A 25,816-nucleotide genomic window follows, 5' to 3' on the forward strand; every position below is an offset into this window, starting at 1 on the left:
GCATCTTTATACATCTTTTTCTGTCCCTGTTGCACTTATCGGTCATTCTCGAAATGCATAAAGCAAGTTTCCTTGTCATTTTGGTCAATGGCTGGAACAAAATGATGTTCGCCTCAGGTCATTGTGGATTCGCTGACACCACTGACAGAGTCACTAGAGGGATGTTACATGAGTTTAATATCAGCCCACAGTCCACAGTGAGTCATTCATCAATCATTTATACACACGGGACCTGCAAAGCGCTGGCTTGACTTTATCTATTTCATGTCAGGAAAAATGAACAGATGAACAGCCGCATGCTGGACATCAGGGGGGTAATATGGCCATCTTCCCATGAGATTTGACTGAGAGGTGTTTTTTATAGCCCTTGACTGGTGCCCTGTACATTCTCTTGAAGCTTGTGGAATTTCAGAAAAATATCTGTATTTTTTTGTGTTCTTTACAGTATATCCCATTTTGACTGCCATGGACCAGGATAGCTAAATGGCCCTGTAACTTTCTTGAGACTTTCCAAAGGAGATTTATGTTTCACAATTTCATAATTGGTAATTTGATCTGCCAGCTTTAATTTCTGTTAGCAGCAGTGTGCCAGTGTAATTCCATCATCTCAACTCACTATCCAAGGACTCATACAAAATCAATTTGGTTGCACATTTTCCTCCTTTCTGGGTTGTACTGTATACAGTAGTAATTTGCAGGACTGGTAGAATGAGATTTGTGGATACTATGACTTTACTGACCTACAGCATGAATGTGTCACAACAGATAAAACCCTGCCTCTCAAAAGTGCATGCAAGAACAATCCTGATCCTGATTTATGAATTAGTAAATACAAACTATAATTGGTACTATATTATTTATCAGGCAGTATTTTTTTATTTAATTATATATTTTTTTGCCATCATATCAGTAAATATTTATATGTAATTTTTCCTACTCATTATCCTTATTTTTACATTTTATATTATGTCGGCCATCATTTATCGCTCACTTGAATAATTTAAAAACACTATTAAGTGCTATCTTAAATCTCAGAATGAATATTCATTTTACATAATGTATATTAAAAAAGTTGTGATGCCTACATTTATTAGTGGCATTTTTTTAGTATTAGATTTTTTTATTTTGTATTTTGTTATATACCAAATTTTACAAATAGTGTATTTTAATATAAAATTTTTTGTTCTTTGTTGTTTCTTTTAAATATTAGTCTCTAGATGTGTGTTGTCTCTCTAGATGTGTGACCTAATATTTCGTAGAATAAATAAATAATGACACTAATGATACATTTGGTCACCTATCAGGTTATTATAAGGTTCTATCTGACATTTGTGTAAAAATGTAGTTATTCTTTTACTTATTTAAATTATTTGATGATGATGTTGTTGTTGTTTTTTTAATCTTTTTTTTTATAATGTACATTTTGGGACTGATGTATGAAATATACTTGTTCCTCATCTGCAATATCACCTATATGGAGTGCAAAAACTAGAAAGCTCAATATCTCAAAATTGCTCAGAATGTAGATAGAACCTTATAATTCCAAGGTGACTATTTGTAGGAATATTGTAAACTACAAAATTGAAAGCAGAGCTCAGATGAATTAACTTTTAAAATAATTTAAAAGAGTTCATATGGAAATTAACCTTTGATTGCACACTTTCACATCTTGGCAATTTAGAGCACAGTTTGACACATTTTTGAGATATCTAAAATTCAGAGAAAATATGTTCTTCATTTTTCCTCTTATTTGAGATCATTATTCTCAGGAAACCCTAACAGCAGACTTCATTTGCTCCATTTGCTCTTTCCTAATCTTATCATTATCTAAGAGAAACGATTAACAAATTAGCAACATTTTCTTTCCTAAAGGGAACATGGAGAAGACAAGTCACACCTGCTGTAAACACTTCCTTTTCACCTTTTACTCTGTGTGTGTCTATGCGTGTTACTTCCTTTTTCATTTTTGTGACAGTGCTGGCCATCTCAACGTGCCCTCGGCGGTCTCGTTCAAACAGTCCCATCCGAGTGAAGGTCATTCACCTGGAGGACAAACTTTGTTTACCATTTCCTATGTGAGACACACCTCACTTCCAATTACGCAAAGCTGCTTTTTGATCCCTCATTACAACTTGTTGAAAATGCCTCATGGCCTCATCATTTCCCAGAACGCAACCCCTCTGATCTTCATCAGATATGTCATGCCGGTGCCTGGAAGCTTCAGCTTTTGTATGCAGTGCCGCAGAACCTCTGACTAATCAGAGAGTGAGAAGTCAGCAGCTCATGCCGTGCTCAGTGCAACATGCCAACGCATACAATAGTTCCAGCTCGCATCGCAACTCACTTCTGATAAACTATAAATGCCCGTTTGACTCTGATGCATATGTTCCTCTCGTCCTGTTTCACTCCAGTAGATCCCATCTGATGCCGAGGCTGAAGGAATCGCGGTCTCACGAATCGTTGCTCAGCCCCAGCAGTGCAGTAGAAGCTCTAGATCTCAGTATGGAGGAGGAAGTGCTCATCAAACCTGTGCACAGCAGCATCCTGGGACAGGATTTCTGCTTTGAGGTGAGTCGGCTGACCTCACTGCCCTGTTGAAGTCACAGCCCTGTATTAATTGCCAAAAGGACTTTTAATGTCCGACAAGTCTCAAAATGCACGCAGCAAAAGCCCATTAAAACTTCATCAAGGCCATTAGCCAAGATCAAATACTTTGCAGAAAATAGCCGTTCAGCAGTATAGTCATTGAGGAGCCATGGGTCATGTTACTGGATGATCTTCACACGTGTTTCAGAGAAGGCTCACTTAAAACAGATGGTTATATAATTAAAAGGTCAGAGGGTGCAGACAAAGTAAACTGTGATCAGGCAATAGGCATGCAGGTTTCCTTAAAGGAATAGTTATTCACCTAAAAAAAAGGGTTTTTGAATGAATCTCAGTAAGGTAGTATCATACATAAATCAGGCATCTGCATGCGGAGCTTAATACCAGAAGGGCCTTGCTGTCTCTTTGCTTCCAGTAATGTGGACCAGTACTTTTGTTGTCACCTGGATGGTGTGACTGTGAGCAGATGGTCTTTTCAGGATGAATATTAGATATATTAAAAAAAAATTGTTTTAGGCGTATGCATTTATTTCTACTCTCTGATAACGCATGCTGTGATGTGATGCTTCAAATATGTTTGATCTAAGTGCATTCTGTCTGATAGGGCTATTGAGAGTTTTATTCTTCCTCCAAATGTAATTGCTCTCCTCTCCTGGGAAATGAATCATTGATTGAGTGCTGTAGCATTCAGTGGATCTCTTTGCTCACTTCCACCATCTCCTGATCTGCATTTCAGTCCTTTCTAGCTCCCTTAATGCACTCATCCGCAAATTTGATAATTGTAATCTGTAACTGCAGGTAACTACTTCAACAGGAAGCAAATGCTTCTCATGTCGGTCAGCTGCAGAGAGAGACAAATGGATGGAGAATTTGAGACGTGCTGTGCATCCCAACAAGGTAAACTGGATGATTCATCTGAATCCTGGGTAATTCTAGATGAGATGAGGTTTATGCATGTCACTTTTTCATATACCCTGTCTCACATATTGACAGTTTCTGATCGACTTCTCTGCATTAACTCAGCTTAACTTTTTAAAGTACACAGGGGGTTATCTAATTCCTTTCTGCAGGTTGCAGAGTTTGCTGTAAAATGCAGTGCTTTCTCTTTTTTTTTGTATTCTGCAGGATAACATCCGTCGGGTGGAAAACATGCTGAAATGTTGGATTATCGAAGCTAAGGACTTGCCTGCAAAGAAAAAATACTTCTGTGAACTTTGTCTGGATGACACGTTATATGCACGTACTACCTGCAAACTCAAAATGGACAATGTTTTCTGGGGCGAGCACTTTGAGTTCAACAACCTACCCTCAGTTAAGAGTATCACCGTGCATCTTTACAAGGAAACGGACAAAAAGAAAAAGAAAGACAAAAATAATTACGTGGGCCTTGTCAATATCCCTATAGCAGCAGTCACCGGGCGGCAGTTTGTGGAAAAGTGGTATTCTGTGAGCACTCCGAATCCCAATAAAGGAAAGAGTCCGGGACCCATGGTCCGCATGAAATCCCGATATCAGAGCATGACCATTCTCCCCATGGAGCTGTACAAGGAGTTTGCAGAGTATATTACTAACAATTATATGTTAATGTGCTCAGTTCTGGAGCCAGCGCTAAGTGTGAAGAACAAGGAAGAGATGGCTTGTGCACTTGTCCATATCTTGCAAAGCACAGGCAAGGCCAAGGTAAGATAATTGCATTGTATGCTGCTATGCCACATTAAAGTAAACATGAAATCAGTTCAGCCCATGTTCTTTTCTAATGTACGGTCCTGCTCTTGTTGTGCATGATTCATCATTAGAATCACGTGAATGAATATAATGCAATACAGCAGTTTCAGGCTACCATTGTACAATGCATTTAACAAATATGATACATAAATAATTGTAAATCATACAGAAAGCACACAACAAATCATACAACCCTATTTGCAATTAGTGTCGTTTTGAAAATAAAGTCAGAATAGCGTTGTGTGATTAAAATTGTAATATTGTGATATTAAGTTTCTACTATTTTGAGAATAAAGTTGTATCAATAAGAGAATAAAGTCTTAGTAATATGAGATTAAAGTCACCCACCAGTTGTCATTTCAGTGTTATTTATTGCTAAATCCTATGCTAGATTTAACTAAATCGTCCACACTTTATTGTCAAAATATTAAGACTGTAACCTCATATTTCTACTACATTATTTGTATTGAGTTGACTTTAATGTTGTAATTCTGTTTTTATTATAATCTCAAAATGCTATGACTTTATTCTAGTAATTTTTTTAATTTATTTATTATTTTTTTAACATACCACTAAAATGCTGTAATTTCCAACGTCACAACCCAGAAATGCATCACATTCCATAATTACATTTTTTCTCAGTCGCTTTGGTACATTTCTCGAATCATACTTGACATTTGCAAAACAGTAAGTGCATTTCTCAAGACAACTCGTACAATTAGCAAAACACCATGGATTACCTGCAAAAGCCAGTCTCTTGCTCAAAATCCTTAGTTCATCTCTCAAAAATAAATATCTGTGTCAGTGAACATGTCAGTGCCATCAGAATGACAAGTCCTTGTGTCATAGTTTATGGATAAGACAGTCAAATCACTTAGTCATGTTGTCAATATAACAGTGTACTCTGGAGGGATGTTCCGATGTAAACTATGGCAACATTTTGGATGATAGTTACTGTATTGAACAGTATGCCATATGCTTACAGTATATATCCATATATCCATTTCAAAAGTACACATTTACACATTACTGTATGTGGGATATTGATTGAAAGAAAAAAAAAAAAAACCAAAACCTTTACAATGTCATTGTGATATAGAAATGGAAAAAATATACATCATATCTTTCTAACTGAAGATTCATGAAATGAAACTTTGAGCTATTTCAGAGAAATGGTTTATCATTGGTTGATCTACATTCTCTTCATTACACAAGATTTACATGCACAATTCATGCCAAATTTACAAAAATTCTAATAATAATGTGTACAAATAAAAAAAATGTGCTTGGCAGTTTGACAACTAGATTAACCATTTTGCATTTAATGAGTTATACGATGAACTAAAGACTTGATATGTTTTGGGGGTAAGACTATTGCACAGAAAACTATATAATACATTGTGAGCAACATGACATTAGCAACTGATAATGTAGGAAACCGCAGATAAATGTGCATAATCAATGGCATGAATGTACAAAAGCAATCACAACTTGTTCAAAAGAATGAGAAACTGGTTTTATGATGTGTATAAATTACTACATGATGTGGAGGTTGAACAAGTAGTTTTGAGAATTTCATTTCTGATTTGAGAAATGCACCAAAGTGACTGAGAAAAACTGTAAAATGGGATGCAAAGGCCTTTTCATGTTGACTATAAAAGTAAATGTGTTGCCTGACTGCATTTGTTATATCTAGGAAGATTGTTTAATTATAGACTCCCACGATGCTGTTTGCTGACAACAGAACGAGAGAGTGACATCACGATTTGTACATTGTCAAGATAAAACACTCAACAATCATTGTGCTACTTTGAGTTTCCATGCTACATTCAGAGTTATTTTGAATTTCATCTGAGATGTCTTAGTATAAAAAAGCTGACTGTGAAAGTTATTTCTAAGAGTTTTTTTCCTGAACTGAAGCATTTGCCTAGTTGTGAGTTTTGCTGTAAGAAACAAAAAGGATGTTCTAGGCCTTACTCAACCCATCAAATGTCCTACTGTGAAATACGTTAATGATAGAGATGAACAATAGAGACGTGGCCTGCTTCCCTTCATTTAATCACAGGAGTGCTGAGCGCTGTGATTGCCCTCATTAGCTTGAGCACAAGCGGCTCTGATACTCAACATAAATCAGCCTAGAATCAGATGACATTACAAACAAATGTGCACTGTCTGACGCTTTGTCATTCATCTGTCATTATTGATCAAATGCTGTTAGAGAGAGTTGTTTCCGCTGCTGCACTCTTGACACCAATCCGAGGAATTGTTGCATCATAACGGACTAGTACAACAATTTGCTAGAAAATGCGATGTTATTGTCAAGTGCCACTCTGGGCTTTTTGGGGTTTTTTAGTCTGTGCAACCCAGCAATACAAGCCTTATGTTTAGACAAGCTTGAATGAGATTTTGAGATCTTGTTTGCCTTTTGTGTTGAATGAAAAATTGATTCTGTCCTTTTCAGCAGTTCTTAGCTGTTACTTTTTCCAACATATTGCCATCACGGCACATGACTCAACCTCTTTAAACTAATTTTTGCATAGCACATCTTATGTAATTTTTTTAGACGGTTAACAAAGTGGCTGGTCTGTCATTACCGCAGTACTGTAAGTCAATAAGGCCACAGTTTTTCATTACAGAGGAGTTAATTGGTCCCTGACCATTGCATTGTCTCTCATTATACAAGGCCAGAGCTGGTCAGCCAGTGCATTGTCTCTTATTAGCAGAAGCCTGGTTACTGTAAATAAAGTGCATTGACTTAGTCTCAGCATTCCACAGCTTCCTGTCTTTGTCTGCAGGCCTGCATGATTTCAATAATGAGTACTGATTAGCCTGAGTATGTACTGATTGCACATGATTGAAATAATATCTGCCTGTATGGGTCATCTCGTTTTAAATTTGTCTTCAAATTGGATTGCTGCAAAAGCCAAAGTTGCTGAATGATAAGCTATCCATAATGTGTAGTTGCATAATATGACATTCACCTTTATTGATCTAATAAGCAACCGTCAAATTTGTAAGGTAGTCTGGAAATGCTGTGTATTTGAGCTTTGCAAATGTATCAGACATCTTTTCACAACCATAACTGTAAATGGTAAAATACAGTATGTACTCACAGTATGTATTCAGTATAGAATCTTTACAATATAATATATATATATATATATATACACACACACACACACACACACACACAGAATATTTAATGTATATAATATGAATATTTACTGTATATAATATATAATTTACATATGTATTTACATAATACATATTTAGGAGCTTCATCAACTATAAAAGCAAAGGGTGATAAATAAATATAAAATATCAAGTGTTTTTATGTTATCTTTTCATATTTATTACCCCTTGTTGATTTTAGATAAATCTCCTATTATTTACATGTATAAATGCACTGTTTATACAGTAGGTATTCAGTATGAAATATACACAGTATAGTGTGTCTGTACTATATACTGTATATATATTAATTAATTTATATTTACATAATGTCTATTGAGAAACTTTATCAAAAATGAAAATAGGCATATTAAATAAATGCATACATTTTATTTCTAGAATTATGTTTTCATATGTTATATATTATTTTCCCTTGTCAATTTTAGATAAAGCTCCTATATAGGTATTATTTACAATTTAAAATATACAGTAGTTATGTTACGTGTACAATATGGTATATTTTATACTGAATATAGACATTTAAATCAATTTAATGTCATGTCTTTACGTGATACCTTTTCATTTTCATGATACAGATAGCTTTATCCAAAGTTAAAAGTGAGCAATAAATAAATATAAAATGTCAAGTGTTTTTATGTGTTATTTTTTAAAAACATAATTATGTCAATATGTCAATTTTAGATAAAGCTCCTAAATATAGTAAAGACCAAAAGTTTGGACACACCTTCTCATTCAAAGAGTTTTCTTTATTTTCATGACTATGAAAATTGTAGATTCACACTGAAGGCATCAAAACTATGAATTAACATGTGGAATTATATATGGAATTATATACATAACAAAAAAGTGTGAAAAAACTGAAAATATGTCATATTCTAGGTTCTTCAAAGTAGCCACCTTTGGCTTTGATTACTGCTTTGCACACTCTTGGCATTCTCTTGATGAGCTTCAAGAGGTAGTCACCTGAAATGGTCTTCCAACAGTCTTGAAGGAGTTCCCCGAGAGATGCTTAGCACTTGTTGGCCCTTTTGCCTTCTGTCTGTGGTCCAGCTCACCCCTAAACCATCTCGATTGGGTTCAGGTCCGGTGACTGTGGAGGCCAGGTCATCTGGCGCAGCACCCCATCACTCTCCTTCTTGGTCAAATAGCCCTCGATGCCTTCAGTGTGACTCTACAATTTGTATAGTCATGAAAATAAAGAAAACTCTTTGAATGAGAAGGTGTGTCCAAACTTTTGGTATATATATATATCTTTCCTGTCTTTTATATTTAATATAATTATATTTTAAATTATGTAAATTCTTTTTATCCACAACACTTTAAATCCAAGCTTTGTGACACATGAATACAGATCCAGTCTGTTTGTGCAGGAAGTATTGATTGTGCTGTGTGAGGGTGTGAGCCAGTGGGGGGAGATTCACGAATCTAACCTCACATAAAGGGTCAAAGTGTCCTCTCAGGGTTTGTCCCGAGGGAAATTCCAAGTGCCAGGCCTCATGCTAATCAGCTTTTATTAATTCAGCTGCTGGTTTGAGGGCCAAACGGGTTCATGTGATCATGGTCCGTAAAGAATTGAGCTGTAATGGCAAGTCTGAAAGATTATTTATCAGCAGGGCTGTGCACTAGGGAGGCAGGGCCTGTGGGACACGGGTCATTAGTGGATCGCCCAGAGGATGAACTGACTCTTGAGACTACACATTGCCATTATAACAAGCCACTGCTTATCATGCCTGCCTCAAACTGTTGTATGCACGAAGCTTAAACAAGATGCTAACAACCCTACTGTAGATCCCTGAAAAAAACAATTGCATGAAAGTTTCCACAAAAATATGCAGCACGACTGTTTTAACCATTGATAAGAAATGTTTCTTGAGCATCAAATCAGAATATCAGAATGATTTCTGAAGGATCGTGTGACTCTGAAGACTGGAGTAATGATGCTGAAAATTCAGCTTTGCATCATATAAACAAAATGTTATTTTTAAATATATTAAAATAGAAAACTGTTACTTTCAATTCTAATAGTATTTCACAATAATATTGTTTTCACTGTAGTTCCGATAAAAAAAACTGTAGCCTTTGTTGAGCATAAGAGATTTTTTTAACAGTAAAAATATTACAGATGCCAAACTTTTCAGTGGTATGCAAACTTTATATACAGTAAAAAGCATGACCTAGTATATCTGTCAAAATATTCAGTACACATAACAAATCACACTATGTACACTATTCTGCAATGCAGTGTGCTTGACTTGCAGTGTGACAAATTTTCTGAAAGTAATATTAACCACAAACTTTAACATCTCTCTTGTGACTCGTTATTTGATCAGACTGCCAAATACATTTTTGAGCAAAACTGGGCAACAAATGCCCATATTTCTGACACGTTAACTGGGCACCCCTCATGCAATCTAATGAGGTCATGTGACAACATTGCATACCACCATAAGCATTTATAGCTGCATACTATTTCACATGTATCATTTGCTTAAAAATTGTGCACATTGCATAGTATATTTTGCCTAGTATTCAGTTATTGCTTTGCAACTACTAATTTCCCATAAAACCCCCATAGTTTTCTTTTTGCAGATGTGTGCTGATTGTGGTGCTAAGCTACAGACAGGCATGATGGGATGTGACAGGCTTGCCGGGGAAAATGCACTGCACTCGGTGCTGACTGATTAGTGGTGAGAGTATGGATAAGTCTCATCAGGGAACGGGCACTGAGTGCTGCTCACTGTGTTAAGCTCTCACGTCTTAATTGAATACCGAGTGCCGTGACTCCTGCCAAAGATGTAGAGCTTTTCGAGAAACTGGGTCTCATTTGATCCTCTCAGTGTCATAACCACAATGCACCTCTGCCTGACTGGGAAGAGAAGAGCTCAGATATGCCCTTATCACCTGATCCCACCGGTGATGGTGGAGAGAGCTTTGTGCAGCACAGAAAATCCTGTCTTTTTTCTTGTCTTATATAAGTGTAATGTGTCGCAACCGTCCTAATGTGTCGTGGTACCTTCAATACCACGACTTAGGTGCCCTTGAGCAAGGCATCGAACCCCCAACTGCTCCCCGGGCGCCGCAGCATAAATGGCTGCCCACTGCTCCGGGTGTGTGCTCACAGTGTGTGTGTGTGTGTGTGTGTTCACTGCTCTGTGTGTGTGCATTTCGGATGGGTTAAATGCAGAGCACAAATTCTGAGTATGGGTCACCATACTTGGCTGAATGTCACGTCACTCAACTGTTTAGATTGTTGTGCACACCTGCTTAGGAGACTGAATCCTCAGAAGTGTGCTTTTAGAGATGTGCAATAATGACTAAGACACTATCTTTCAAAACACAGACATACATCTGCTGCAGATCATTGATCCAACGCCAGGGCATCAGCAGAAATCACAGCCAGCTGTAGACACACACACACACACACACACACGTCCATGTCCTTTAAGGAGATTCCGCTGACAGCAGTAGCACAGCACCACCTACATTGATCCTTCATCTCTCTCACATTACATAGCTTATGACCAGATTGTGTTTTTGATGCTGGTGGGATCATATGTTCTGCTGGCATATAGCTTTGATATGCATCCTAAACCAGCACTAACCAGCAGGAAATTTTTTGCATCAATTCAGTTCTGCTGTATCGTTTTTTATAATCATTATATGGAAACTTAGACTTGTTTGGGGACATAAAGAGAACAAAAAATAAACTTTTTACCACTACTATTTTTCATGGTACCTTTCTATTTTGTAATTATTGTAAAAAAAAAAAAAAAAAAAAAAAAACATTATGATTATACAGTATAAGGATATAACTGACAGAATGTGCTTAAGTATTAAAATATGCAAAAAATATCATTTGTTGAATATTTTTAATGTCATTCTGAAATGAATCAAATGCTTTTTAAATTGGTGCATTTTAATGAATATGAATTTGAACAGGAACTAGAATTTGGATTCAAATTAATAATAAAAAAAATTAACCTGGATAAACCTGTTACCTTTAATTTAAATGAAAACCTAATTTCCCACAAAGTCATTACCTGCTGAATTTCTTAGAATTGTAATTAAGTAAATTACACTTCCTGTCGTTACATTTCGGACTGCTTTTTTGTTCTTTCTGTGCAAACAAAAAAAGTGCATAGATGCTGTCGTTATTCACTTAAGATCTTCCCATTTGGCAAAGCTCTAAAATCTTTAAACTTGACATCTACTGTTTGTCATCACTGCTTAACAGCTACCACAGAGGAGAAGATTTTCGACTAGTAACAATTAAAATGATCCCAAGATATCAAATGGATTTATGATTCTTGAACATATCATTAGCATGTTGACTCGTGGGCTTCTGAGGTCTTGGATGTGCACAGCTGAAACTGATGTAGTGCAGTGAAGATGGAGCTGACACATGAGATTCACATCATAAGAGAAGAAAAACAGAAAGTGAGGGAAAGAATATTACAACAAGACCTCACTGAACTATACAACATCTATTACCCCACAATCAACACACTATCACTGCATATGATTCATCTCCCCCACTGGATATCCATAACCATCTTAATCTGGAACATGTCCTGATTGGAGCTGCTGTGTGTCTTCAGTCAATAGCAATGCTCCTGGACTCCATTGAAAAACTCCTGCATCCGGCCCATCAGAGGCATTTGCTGTTTTCCAGTTCATCCAGTCAGACACAGTTCTGGATAGTTCAAAATCAAATGTGGGACTTCAAAAGCAAAGTGATCAAAGATGGGCAGATGGGGAAAGAAAGGAGGAAACGGACCATAAGCAGCACAGTACACTCAAAAACAGCCTATAAATAACATTCACTCAACCAATGTGTTTGGGCGAAACTTTTTGTTTATCTCACAAATGAGAGTCAGGGGGAACCATTTGCAATTTAAACCCAAGGTTTCAAATATTTAAAGACTAGAAATGCTGCACATCACTAAAGACTTCTTAATGCTTTGTCCTCCTCAGGACTTTCTGACAGATCTGATGATGTCGGAGGTGGATCGGTGCGGAGACAATGAGCATCTCATATTCCGTGAAAACACACTGGCTACTAAAGCTATAGAGGAGTACCTGAAGTTAGTGGGACAGAAGTACCTTCAGGACGCTTTAGGTAAAAAAGTGAAATATACTTTCCTTACTATTTCTGGAGAGCATCAGATATGCTTGTGAGAATATATAATCAATAATTTAGGGTTTTGTGTGTGTGTGTGTGTGTATGTGTGTGTGCTTAGTATGTGTTTTTTAAGTTCTGTTCAATTATTTAAGATATCAAGTCAATTATGGGTGCAAAATCAAGTGAGGAGGAAAAGCTTTAATCTAGGTTTCCTTCAAAAGAGTTTATCTGATGCTGGGAAAAATACTTTCAAAAGTAAAGTCTGTGAAAAAGTGTTGCAGTTTACATATAGAATAGTTTTATATTATGTAATGTTGCAGTTAGTTATTTTGTTCATTTTTGTGCATTACAAAATAAAACCAAATCGTTCTTTAAATAATTTATTTACTTACAGAATGAGTCAGTGATTCATATTCAGTTGACTCAAGTAATGTAATTAAAATGTGTCTAAACATTTTCTTCATTTTGGGATCAATTCTTCAAAGATGGTGTTTATTTTGCACTGTAAAATAAATCAGCTTTTATTATGCATCTCATCTGATGAGTAGAATTTTTAAATATTTTTCGAAATTGATATTCATTTCTAATGATCATTAATAATCAGCCCTTGTTGTACAGTACAGTATTGCATCAGGCTTCACGCTTTCTGTGCTAAATGAGGTTTCTGCATTGTTTACTTTCTCCGTCCCAGGTGAGTTCATCAAAGCCCTGTATGAGTCAGACGAGAACTGCGAGGTGGATCCATCCAAGTGCTCCTCCAGTGACCTGCATGAGCACCAGAGCAACCTGAAGATGTGCTGTGAGCTGGCTTTCTGCAAGATCATCAATTCTTACTGGTAATGCCATCAAATTCACTTCTCACATCAGCGTCTGCACACAGCAACTGCCTGCCCTAGATAGATTTATAGACATGTTCTTTTTATTGGAAACATGCTTCATTTAATATTTTAAAATTGTTAGTCCTATGTTAGAAACTGATTGGTCAGTATGGCATATAGGCACAGTTTGGGCCATGGTTTGAATCTCAGGCAATAAATGAACTGATTAAAAAGACAAGCATTTTTAAATGATAAGCATTTACCAAATTCAGAAATGTAAATGCTTAATAAAAACACGCTAGAATATTATGACCCACAAAGGGTTTTTGGGTTCTTTTAAATTAATTCTAGGCAGCTCCAGAACTAGCAATTTTGTCATCTTTCTCCAGAAAGCCCACGATGCCTGGCAAAGTAAGACTAATAAGAAGTGAGACGTCTCCATCTGTCCTCACAGTGACTGTGCTGTTCCTCAGTCATTACCTACGTATTAGCAAAACCATGCTGCGATATGAAGTTACTCCCTCCTGCAATTCCCTAGTGCAAGGTATTCCATCAGAGGAATGTAATTTTGCTCCCTTTGAGGAGGATCTTAAACTGGATCTTGATAAGCTGTGTCTAACTCTTGTCGCGGTTTTTTTGTGCGCCATCTTTTATGTGTCTCTCTGTCTCGAAAAGAGCAACTTAAACGGCAGATTGTGGTGAGCTAGAGGTCGCAGGAGGGGACGTCCTTACGGCGGTGATGTGAAAATTGAAGGTGGGAGTAACGGTTAACGGGTGTAGCAGTGAAAGTGTTGTGGGAGAGGATGCTGTCACGCGTTTGTTAACACTTAATTAAATGCACACGGTGATTGTGATTTGATGTGGGAATGCAGAACTGAGTGGGAGTGTTGTTGTTTTTGGGCCTGTTTGTTACTAAGCAGTTACTCAGCAGTGCTAGACGGTATTTCAGCTCACTGGTTTAAAGTCATCATTAACTGTATACTTTTTTTGCTGTAATAAAAATGTTGTATTCGCCGTCATATTTTTCTGATCAAATCATTTTATTGTCTATCCACTCTAGCGTGTTTCCTCGGGAGCTCAAAGAAGTGTTTGCATCCTGGAGGCAGGAATGCAGTAACCGAGGACGACCGGACATCAGCGAACGCCTGATCAGCGCATCTCTTTTCCTGCGCTTCCTGTGTCCTGCCATCATGTCGCCCTCGCTCTTCAGCCTCATGCAGGAATATCCTGACGACCGCACCGCCCGCACACTTACACTCATTGCCAAAGTGACACAAAACCTCGCCAACTTCACCAAGTGAGTGTGTTCGTGCGTACAACTATAGATTATTTCCACCAAACTGGGTGTTCGCAAACCTCAGGGCTTCATGAGGGAACTAATAATGAATTAAAGCATAAACGAGTAAAACTAAAATGAATCGACTTAAAAATAAAAAACAATCAAAATGAAACACTTAATAAAAATGTGAAATATTTCATTTATTTACCTGCTTGTTTGGTGACCGTTGACTAACATCAGACAACCGACAACATGATTGCTTTGCTGAATTATTGAAATATTCATTTAAACATCAAGTAAATAGTTTACATCAAAAAGTTACATCATTAAGCTATAACATGTAACATGATTTGATGTTGATCATGAGTTTTAATGCATCATACCCCTGTGGTAGCAGACAAGTTTGTTATGTGACACTGATGAACTCTTGTACACATTTTCAGCTGTATTTCAAACTGTATTTACTGTATTTGTTGTTGTAGGTTTGGCAGCAAGGAGGAGTACATGTCCTTCATGAATCAGTTCTTGGAACATGAATGGACCAACATGCAGCGCTTCCTGCTGGAGATCTCCAACCCCGAGACCATCTCAAACACGGCAGGCTTCGAGGGTTATGTTGACCTGGGCCGTGAACTCTCCACTCTCCATTCTCTCCTGTCCGAAGCCATCTCACAGCTCGATCAGGTTAGGTCCTGCGATTCAACAAATATTGAAATGTTTTGTTAAAATTGTTAATTAGATTGTAATGTACTTATAAAGTGACAGTGACGTGACATACAGCCAAGTATGGTGACCCATACTCAGAATTTGTGCTCTGCATTTAACCCATCCAAAATGTACACACACAGCAGTGAACACACACAAACCGTGAACACACACCCGGAGCAGTGGGCAGCCATTTATGCTGCAGCTCCCGGGGAGCAGTTGGGGGTTCAGTGCCTTGCTCAAGGGCACCTAAGTCGTGGTATTGCCGGCCCAAGACTCAAACCTACAACCCTTGGGTTTGGAGGCAAACTCTCAAACCACTAGGCCACGACGTCCCATGTATGTGTCTTCATACAACTCGCACAGAACAGAAACTGTAATTTGAGATCAGAAAAATAGATTCTTAAAAAAAACTACAAAGAGCTTAATTTAGTTTATCAAGTGATTATCTGATACTAATGGATAAGATAAAATACAGATAACAATAGCTCTGAATTTTGATTGGAGGAGCCACAGTCAATGATATATGATATATATCTTTTTTTTTGTTTTGTTTTTTGCTAGAAACCATAAAATAGTTATAGTTTTAAAATTCAGCTTGCTGTTTGGCTAAATTGTGTGCCTTTAATAGAAATGTCCAGATTTACACCAACAATTAGTCATTAAGATTCACACGCTACTTGTGTTGAACCTAACAACACCAACTGAACGTGCATTACAGTGATTTCACAGCTTCTTTCGTCTGCTTCAAACTGTACTGGAATAACTTTATTTTAAGTGGTCATTAAGTCAAAATGGTTAATCTTGTTATTATCACTGTTGAAAACAGTTGTGCTGCTTAATGTTTTTAAGAAAAGCGTAATGCATTTTTACAGGATTTTTGATGGATACAATGTGAAAGTGGCAATATACAGTAATGCATCCAGTTAACTTGGCCAGGCTTATTCATGATAAGCTAACAAAATCCTATGGACAAAGTTAAATAACTGTAATGCACTGCCTCTCCTTTCTTGCAGCTTTAAACTGTACTGAAATAACATGCAAAACTTTATATTAGGTGGCTTTTCTGTGGTGATATTGTACCTTCATGCTCTATCAAGTTTAAAGTTGTAAGTTTTTAAGTGTTTAAAGTTAAAGTTTTGTTATTATTATGTCTGTATCCAAAAAAAAGTAGACCCTTTACAGATTCGATTGATGTATTGCTCTTATCTGTACGATTAAAACTGAAAGTGTAATTTAAGTTCTTTTCGGGGTTATCAGGAGAAAATGACTCAAAACGCGTATCCGCGTTAATCGACTTCATAGGGTTAAATCCAGTCATTCACAGTTCTGTATTGTGTTGCAGAGTACTATTACTAAGCTGGGTCCTTTAGCACGGATCTTGCGGGATGTGAATTCAGCCCTGACGAACCCCACCGGGCCCCCTGTGTCATCTCCCACCGAGCGTGTGGGTTCCCCCACTCTACCCAGCAGCAGCCTGTCTACCGGTCTGCAGAAAATGGTCATGGACAGTGAGATCACAGGGTAGGTCAAGGAAAAAATGTCTTATGTAACCAGACTTTTCTGGTCTAGATTGCAGGTTATTGTCAATCTGAAAGTAATAAGAAATATCCAGTTTAACTGGCAAGCAAATATACTATCTTTTTTTTGCATTACTTAGGCTTTTAACTGAGAAACTGATGAACTGAAGATGAACAAAAAAAATGAACAAACTTAAAAATAAAACTCCAAAGACTTCTGATTCTGTGGGCTCTGGGATCTGGGATGTGATTCATGCGAGTTAATGGCTACTTTGTCTGTGAAATCAGGGAAATACTTTTAAAGCACTCATATATTTAGGTGAGAGCCTTAAACATGACATTGTGACATGTAAATAAAGCTGAGAGGAAAAACTGCAAGCTAGTAAAATCTTCATCATTATGTAGTAGAATATGATAAAAATGAAGCTGTAAAACGCGTTCCAGACAAGGTTCTTGTTAACGCCACATCTTCTCTTGCTGCTCCACTGATCACCCAGTGCTTTCAAAGAAGATTACTTGCATCTGATATCTCCACGATTTAATAATCATTTTCAGATCTTTTACTGACTATTTACTTTCTAACTCTCTATGTTACTTTAATTTCTTTATTAGAAGAGCAATGTAATAGCAACTTCAGGGTTCAGTTCTCTTAGAAACACACATACTGTTTATATGCACACACAGTCTCTTTGATTAAAAGCATCTGTTGAATGCTTTGAAAGAGGTCTTTTATGCTCACCAAAAATACAGTAAAACTGTAATATTGTGGAATTTCATTACAATTCAAAATAGCTGTTTTCTATTTGAATACGCTTTAAAATTTAGTTTATTCCTGTGATACCAAAACAGAATTTTCAGTATCATACAGTCTTCAGTGTCACATGATCCTTCAGAAATAATTATAATACTGATTTGGTGCTCAAGAAACATTTCTTATTATTATCGGTGTTGAAAACAGTTAATATGAATATTTTAATATGTAGACATTTAAAATCTTTGAGAAAACCATTGTACATTGGTTTCAAGATTATTTGCTTTAGTTTAGAGAAAGTTGAAAAGAAAAGCATTTATTTAAAATTAGCTGAATTAAAGAATTAATTTCTCTCCAAACAAAATCTTACTGACCCCAAATTTTGAACGATAGTGTTAATATAGAAACTGATAATATAATGCATGCAGATAACGTTGTCAGGTTTATCCATGAGAAACAGATTTGTTTTGCACCAAGCAAGACATTGTTTATTCTTTCCTTTTCTTCAGGGTGGTTTATTCTCTAGCACAGTAATCAAAGACATATATTGTAATGTAGTCTTGAATAAAAGCTGTTTTCTGTCATGAGACTTAGTGTACATGTTTTTTACTGTCACATCAGCAAACAATAAGTTTGATTTTAATTAAAGAACAGCTGTGATCTTCATTTTGTCCCGTTGGCTCTTGGACAGGTTGGTGGATTTCACACGGCTGCCCTCACCGACCCCCGAAAACAAGGACCTGTTTTTCGTAACAAAGAATTCTGTGATCCAGCCGTCACCTGCCCGCAGCTCCAGTTACTCGGAGACCAACGAGCCAGAAGTTCAGATCCCCAACGGCAGCAAGAGCTTGTCCATGGTGGACCTGCAGGACAGTCGATGTCTTGAGAGCGCTCCCAACACCTCCTTCAGCGACCCCATCAATGACAGCCAGACCTCCGTTGGCCAGGGCACAGGAATGTGGACCACCCGCACCGCTAAGGGCAACACACCCAGTGGTCCGACCCTGAAGAGGGCAGGCCAGACACCCACCACACTGAGTATAGAAACCGCCATGGGGAGGTCCCAGCTGCTTGCCCCGCTCTCGTTCCAGAACCCTGTGTACCAGATGGCCACTGGATTGCCCCGCGCAGTGGCCGATTCAGGATCTGAATGCCAGAGCTCCATCAGCTCCCAGAGTAATGCAGAGGAAGCAGCTACTGCAGGGTCAAAGCACCCATTTCTGAGCCAGTCTAGCATGGGGGCCAGTGGCGGAGGGGGCAGCAATGGAGACGAGTTCATTCGGTGCTCTGGAGAGTTCACCTGCAGACAACTGTCCCTCACAGAGACCCAACACCAAGCCAACGTACCACGCCAGAACAGCACAGGGCCGCAGCGCAGGATAGACCAGCCGCCTCCAGCCATCACAAGGGGCCGCACTCCACCCAACATGCTCAACACTGCACCGTACCCCCGCCCCTCCAGTGGAAGTATGATGTCATCATCTCCTGACTGGCCCAGCAGTGGCACCAGACTGAGGCAGCAGTCGTCGTCCTCCAAAGGGGACAGTCCAGAATCTAAACAGCGCACCCTACACAAACAAGTGAGTTTAGAAAAACACTTTTTTTCTTATTGTCTTTTGACGAAAATTGACATTTCATTTAACAAAGACGTCCTTGTTGAATAATGCAGATTCTATTAATTCATTAATTTAATTTTATTCATTTATTTTGCTTGTTACAGTTCCAGTATACCCAATGCAATTTAGGTTTAGGTTTAGGTTTTAAAGCAATTTTTTTTAAAAATCTTATTTTTTATTGCTTTTATTTTATTTTATTAATTTTAGTTAGTCATTTAATTTTTATATATGTATTTGTTTATTTTTATTATAATTTTATTTCGTTTGGCATTACGGAGCCCCACTAATGACATGCAGGGGAAAAAACAAGATATTATTTATGTTAACTACAACGAGGAAATGAAATAATAAAAGATAAACTTAATTCATAATTTGTGTGAAGTCATTGCCATTTCTGCATCATGTGCTAGCCTCTGTATACCATCACAAATGTTGTTGTTATTTATTTATTTTTCGGAAATTAAACATGATTTTTGCCTGGACAATAAACTGTTTTAGAAAATAAAATAGACTTATATTAAAGACCCAAGTTATATCTGGAGATCAGAATATCTTTGAGGATTAAGGGTTGGTCCTTCTTGAGTTGTCCTAGTAAGCAACAACCTGGCAACCCAACAGAAAACCCTAGCAATCCACATGCCAAAAAGCACTCAGAACATCCAAGAAATCGCACAGCAACACACAAACAACTAGCATTGTGGTAACAAGTTTTGCGAGGTAGGCAATGCTCACATTTTTTTTTTTTTTCAGGAATGTTGTAAACTGAATTACTGTTATTATTGCTACAGTTCAAAAGAAAGATACTTTTCAAAGTTTGGTGTTCTCGAGAGATAGCATTTTTAAACCAATCATCCTTTGTGTCTCACTAGGTCCGTTAGTTGCAACATTCCCATAGTTGATTTAGATACAACCAAATTAGCTAGCACTCGGCTGATATCCTTTAAACAAATTGGCACTCAGATCTCTCAGGGGTTAATGAGTCTTTTGTGGGCTGTAAGGTTGAGACGACTGCACAGCCCTCTCACCGTCAAAGGCAAAAAGAACGGAGCAGACAAGCAGAATTAATTGCTTGAGTGCAAACACTGGGCTAGTGATTAAATGACTGCTCGCATTGTCCAGACGGTTCCTTTGATGTCTGCAGAATGAATCTTCATTAAAAAAAATGATCAAGTGTTTTTCCTAGTGAGCAAGTGTTTTTCCTAGTGAGCACAAGTGTTGTTGTCACCTTGAAAAGTTTTAAGGCACTTGTTTGTGTGTATGAGTAAAACCTAATTTTAGTCTCATGTAGATGAACATGACCAATTATGATACAATGTTTTTGTGTCTGTGTGTGTTTGAATGAACTTTTATTAGGCTCCGTCTCCTGTGAATCCCAATGCGTTGAACCGCACTGCTGCGTGGCTGCTGAATATGAATGTGCAATATTTGGAGCAGGAGGGAATTGACCCAGATTCGAAACACCGGGAGGACTTTCCAAACAAGGAGGATCTCACACCAACTGAAAAGGTAATAATGAGACCTCATCCGACGGCACGAAAAACAGCAGTATACTGTATGCAGAAAAACAGCAGGCTTACTGTCTGTGTGATCAAAATCTGGCCTCCCACAGGGACACAACAGATTTCCTATAAAATATGTTAGCTAGTTTCACTATTTGTCATCTCTTGAATATGATAGACTTTCTGTGAGGACATGTTGATGAATATTATTTAGGTCATGCTAATGTTGCTAGGTAACCTTCCTTAGATCAATGATCGACACCCAACTTGTAAACATGGTGTAAATTGAAAACTTAAACACTAAACCATTAAACTAAAGAAAGACAGAACCAGCCAAGGTTTTTTTCCTGATCACCCAGACTTGAGGACATTTTAAGCTCAGATCTAGTTGCTTAGTCACTGAATCTTGTCTCAAACTGATACGCGCACTGTGGATGTCAAACTGCAGACAGGTTGATTCTTTTGAAGAGCAACAATGCAATTGTAATAGACTTTAGATGAAGCTGACTTTTGAGTTGTAATTCAGGAGGACAGGCTCAAATCACTACATAGTGGAGAGCACACATCTTGTTCAGACTTGTCTGCCGTCTTTTTCCCTTGCTCTTTAATGAATGATGAGCCCGGCGGAGTGCACTGAGTGTGTACACGCACATACTTAAGCTCCTCCCTCAGCAGAACCCCACTGCATCCATACTGTTTGAAGCTGTTAATGTAAGTGATATTATCAAGTTTGGTTGAAACCTCTACAGGGAATGTAACTTATTGCACAACAGCATTTTAGTCTAGATGCAAAATGACAAGATGAAAACACACACACACACACACACACACACAGGAAACCAGGCTTATTATTCCAAGTCTTTGTCTTTGCATATTTATAAAGCAGTAGGTTTCTGTGTCTATAAGCCTTTAACCAAGCCTAATCTCAAGATGGAGACTATCAACAGGGAATTCTGCAGAACTTTCTTCTCCAAACAGTTGCATGAAACATTTCATACAACACTTTCTTAGTTTCTGAATAGCCTGAAGCAACAACACAGCAAAAAAATAAATTTTCTAAATCAATATGTCTTATTTTTTATATATATAAAATATGTAAACATCTCTAAAATAAGAGCAATTTACTTGAAGAGCTAAAAATGTTAAGATATGCATGTAGAGAGAGAGATAGATGAAGGTATTGATGATATAGATACACACACACACACACACACATATATATATATATATATATATATATATATATATATATATATATATATATATATATATATATATATTATTGATATATAATATATATATTATTGATGTCAAGGTCTCACGGTACATTGACTCCCTGGGAGTTAAACCCATGATATTGGTGTTGTTAGCAGCATGCACTACTCTGAACTACAGAATTCCTCTTTGAAATATTCTGTAGCACCTACAGCTTGGTTGCTGGATTTCCCAGGCTTAGCAGGCAGATACAAGATGATTAGCAGGGCTCTGATCGAGTAATATGCATTTCAAACCACAGCCGTACACACCCGAGAACTCCCTCTTTACACAGCTTTTGTTGCTCTATAATCCTGCTATTAGAGTACTTCATTCTCTCTTTCTCCTCCTCAGTATCAGCAGGAGGTTGCGGTCCTGCAGGAAAAGCTGCGTATTTCTGCTAAGAAGCTGGAAGAGTATGAATCTCACATAAAGTGCCAGGATGACCAAACCCAGAAGATGCTCTTGGAGTACCAGTCTCGGCTTGAGGACACGGAGGAGATATTACGGAAGCAGCAGGATGAGAAAGAGCACCAGATGAAAAGCATCATCACCAGGTGAAGATTTGTTTTGAGGTGGTGTGACCATCTGGTTAAAAATCCGGTCTAGAAAACGAAACATTGTAGGTTCAAACCCCATAAGGTGTGATCCATTAGATATCACAAGGATTTCAAACTTAAAGAATCCCAGATAAACTTCTGATAGTATTTGAAGTATTACGCTCTAGTTCAGTTAAGCACTTAAGTAGCATCTGAAGTATAAAGATGTATATGGCAATTTTATGTTTCAGGTTGATGTCAGTTGAAGAGGAGCTGAAGAAAGATCACACAGACATGCAGGCCATTGTAGACTCCAAACAAAAAATCATCGAAGCCCAGGTGAATTAAATATCTAATCACCCTTTACATGACTTTAATCATTTTCAAGTCAGTCAAGGCAGTGTTTATTGTAATCAAATCATGTCATTAGCTGGTGCATTTAAATCCAGAAGCTTAATTTATGTGAAAGATTTTGCATTGGCACGCTATACTCCATTGAAAACTATTCTAAACAGCATTTATCAAATTTTTACATAATTATTATATGGTTTAATGAGCTCATATAAAATTGAGACACTTATGGAATAAATTAATGAACTTGAAGTATTTGGTTACACAGCAGTGCTATTTAAGTGAACTGCAAATGTTTTACAATATGTATACATATACTACTGCTCAAAAGTTTGATAAAAAATAAATAAAAGAAAATAAATTATTCCATTTGAACTAAGTGATATTTAAAATGACAGTAAATACTTTTACTTTGTAACAGTATATACTGTATATATTTTAGGGATGTACCGAAATGAAAATTCTTGGCCGAAACGGAAAATTCTGAAAAACAAAACCAAAAATGCTTTTTAATAATTATTTATCTTATTAAACTATATATATATATATATATATATATATATATATATAGTTATATATATATATATATATATATATATATATATATATATATACTAATTAATTTAACTAATAAACTAATTAATTTAATTTGATAATTTTAATTATACTGAATTTTAAAAATACAAGCCAATAAAAAACAACACTTTATTGAAAGTAAAGCAGTGAAATTGGATGGAAAATATATAAATTTTAAATATCAATATATTATTTTTAATCAGTTTTATGCAACAGAATAAAATGTTACTGGTTGTTGTTGTTGTTTTTGTTTTCAATTATCCAAATAAAGTATAGTCCTACAAAGCTATTACTATCAGAGCATGTGATCAAGATTTATATATAAATATACATATATAATTCCATTGCAGCAAAAGATGCTTTTTGGATTATTCTCAAATCAGGCTAGAGAACATGATCATCAGTCTGTGTCAGCTTGAGTGCAGCTGTCATTAAGGGTGCATACTGAATAGTAAAAAATCAATGTTAACTTTTCACTCAAGTTGTTATGCTGATAAAAATGTAATAATGTATCATTTTCTATCAAACAGGAAAGAAGCAGCATTTTCACTAATGGTCTTAAATGTTTGTATGGCTCGTCAGCTACTCGTTTGCAGGCTCATGGCACCCTCTTGTGTTTGGTTTAGGTTTCAGCAGAATGTTATGAGTTGGTCTTTGAAGTTTAATGGTGTTAATGTATCTGAAAGTTTAATGATGAACACCCGTGTCCTCCGGGGACAATCAGCGCCTCTCATAAACAGTTTGATGAGCATAAAATCCACCCACTGTGGATTCATTTTAGCACTCATCAAAATTACTAAAGACTGTTTATATCATAGATTTATTTTATAAAGACAAGGATGCATTCATTTTAATTTAAACTCATTTTCAAATTAAAATTAAATTAAACTCAAATTCATTTTATGGGTTATAGATGTTGCCAGTCAACTTGCGTCCAATGCAGAGTAGAAATACTTTAATTAAACATTAAATATCATGCACTGTTAATCATTTTCTCCTATCTGACCTCCATTAATGGTCACTCCCCACAGGAGAAGAGAATCGCATCCCTGGACGCCGCAAATGCCCGGCTAATGAGTGCTTTGTCTCAGCTGAAGGATCGTTACAGCATGCAAACGAGGAACGGCATCTCTCCCACAAACCCTACCAAGCTGCAGATCACAGAAAACGGTGAATTCCGGAACAGCAGCAACTGTTAGCGTGGACACAAACACACAAAGGCCTATGGGCCTAGTGACGGTCAAGGGCTATGGGTAACTCTTACAGTACAGAAAAAAGGTGCACCGGCGGGGTTAAATTTACTTCACAAAGTCCCTAGTACTGGATCGAAAATAACTCTTATTGGGAACTAATTGGAGTTGCACAATGTCGTTTTTCGCTCAGTATTTAAAGGCTAATGTGTCTTTTTGAATCCTTTTAGATTAGCCACGAAAAGATGTCCCATGATGCTTCATTCATAGCCGTTGTCAAGAGAGCCACTTGGTCACCAATATAAGCTGTGACCAAACTCTGTATCACCTCTAGATTTGAACTGTGCATATATACCTTTTGATTGGACTTAGCATGATGATAACAAATCATATTGTATGTAATTATTTGTTGAAAAACTATTTTCTGCTTTCTTTTTATTGTACCTTTAATGTAAACATAATTTTCTTACCATTTTTCTTGCTTGTGTCACTTCACGGCAGCAGTAGCACAAACCACTCGCTTTTTTGTATTTGCATAACATATAAGTCTATATAGAGGTAACGCACCTCATTAATGTATATAGTTTTTTATGGGCTTTTGAGAGAAAAGAGATTTTCTTTTTTTTTTCGTACGGTGTGTATTACCTGTGCTGAGGTCTGCTGTACTTTATTTAGAAGAAAAAGAAAAACGAAAAACAATGTAAGCTGCAATTATACATTCAGGTACTGCTTCTAGACAGGGCAAAGATGAAAACACACTTTAACCCCTCTGCAAATGCTCAATATCAACACCGTGGATTGAAACGTCCTCATACTGCTTGCTGTTCATGTGGCCAGTATTAGACTCCGTATTCAACGTCATGGCTACAGTACAATCAGTGTGTGTCCCCTACGATGTCTTTCTTCCACTCTGCACTTTCTATAGCATTAGAATGGACCCTTTAACCAAAACCTGCTTCTGTGGACTTGTTATAAAGGCTATTCAGAGCAGCAAGAATGAAGCATATAGCATTCAGCACTTCTACTGATAAAGGTTTGACTTGATGTGTGAAGTGATGATTTTCTCTTAAAGGTT

General features: G+C 37.0%; 1 protein-coding gene across 7 annotated transcripts in view; it reads left to right on the forward strand.

Moving 5' to 3' along the window:
• The window catches only part of LOC132114823 (disabled homolog 2-interacting protein-like), a 99,812-nt gene extending 74,376 nt beyond the window's left edge, over positions 1-25,436 (forward strand). For 4 of the 7 annotated variants that reach the window (XM_059523167.1, XM_059523170.1, XM_059523172.1 and 1 more), the window contains 13 exons: positions 2,412-2,568; positions 3,403-3,501; positions 3,730-4,284; positions 12,496-12,640; positions 13,335-13,479; positions 14,522-14,758; positions 15,223-15,424; positions 16,791-16,969; positions 18,408-19,296; positions 20,686-20,838; positions 22,440-22,642; positions 22,876-22,963; positions 24,583-25,436. In XM_059523167.1, coding sequence (XP_059379150.1) covers positions 2,412-2,568; positions 3,403-3,501; positions 3,730-4,284; positions 12,496-12,640; positions 13,335-13,479; positions 14,522-14,758; positions 15,223-15,424; positions 16,791-16,969; positions 18,408-19,296; positions 20,686-20,838; positions 22,440-22,642; positions 22,876-22,963; positions 24,583-24,750 — 3,220 coding nt within the window. In that variant the 3' untranslated portion in view covers positions 24,751-25,436. The remainder of the gene's footprint in view (positions 1-2,411; positions 2,569-3,402; positions 3,502-3,729; positions 4,285-12,495; positions 12,641-13,334; positions 13,480-14,521; positions 14,759-15,222; positions 15,425-16,790; positions 16,970-18,407; positions 19,297-20,685; positions 20,839-22,439; positions 22,643-22,875; positions 22,964-24,582) is intronic. The other 3 variants (XM_059523168.1, XM_059523173.1, XM_059523169.1) reach the window with 2 other exon arrangements.
• Positions 25,437-25,816: the final 380 nt, after the last annotated feature.

This window comes from Carassius carassius, chromosome 34 (genome assembly GCF_963082965.1).
Source record: "Carassius carassius chromosome 34, fCarCar2.1, whole genome shotgun sequence".
Taxonomy (NCBI): Eukaryota; Metazoa; Chordata; class Actinopteri; order Cypriniformes; family Cyprinidae; genus Carassius; species Carassius carassius.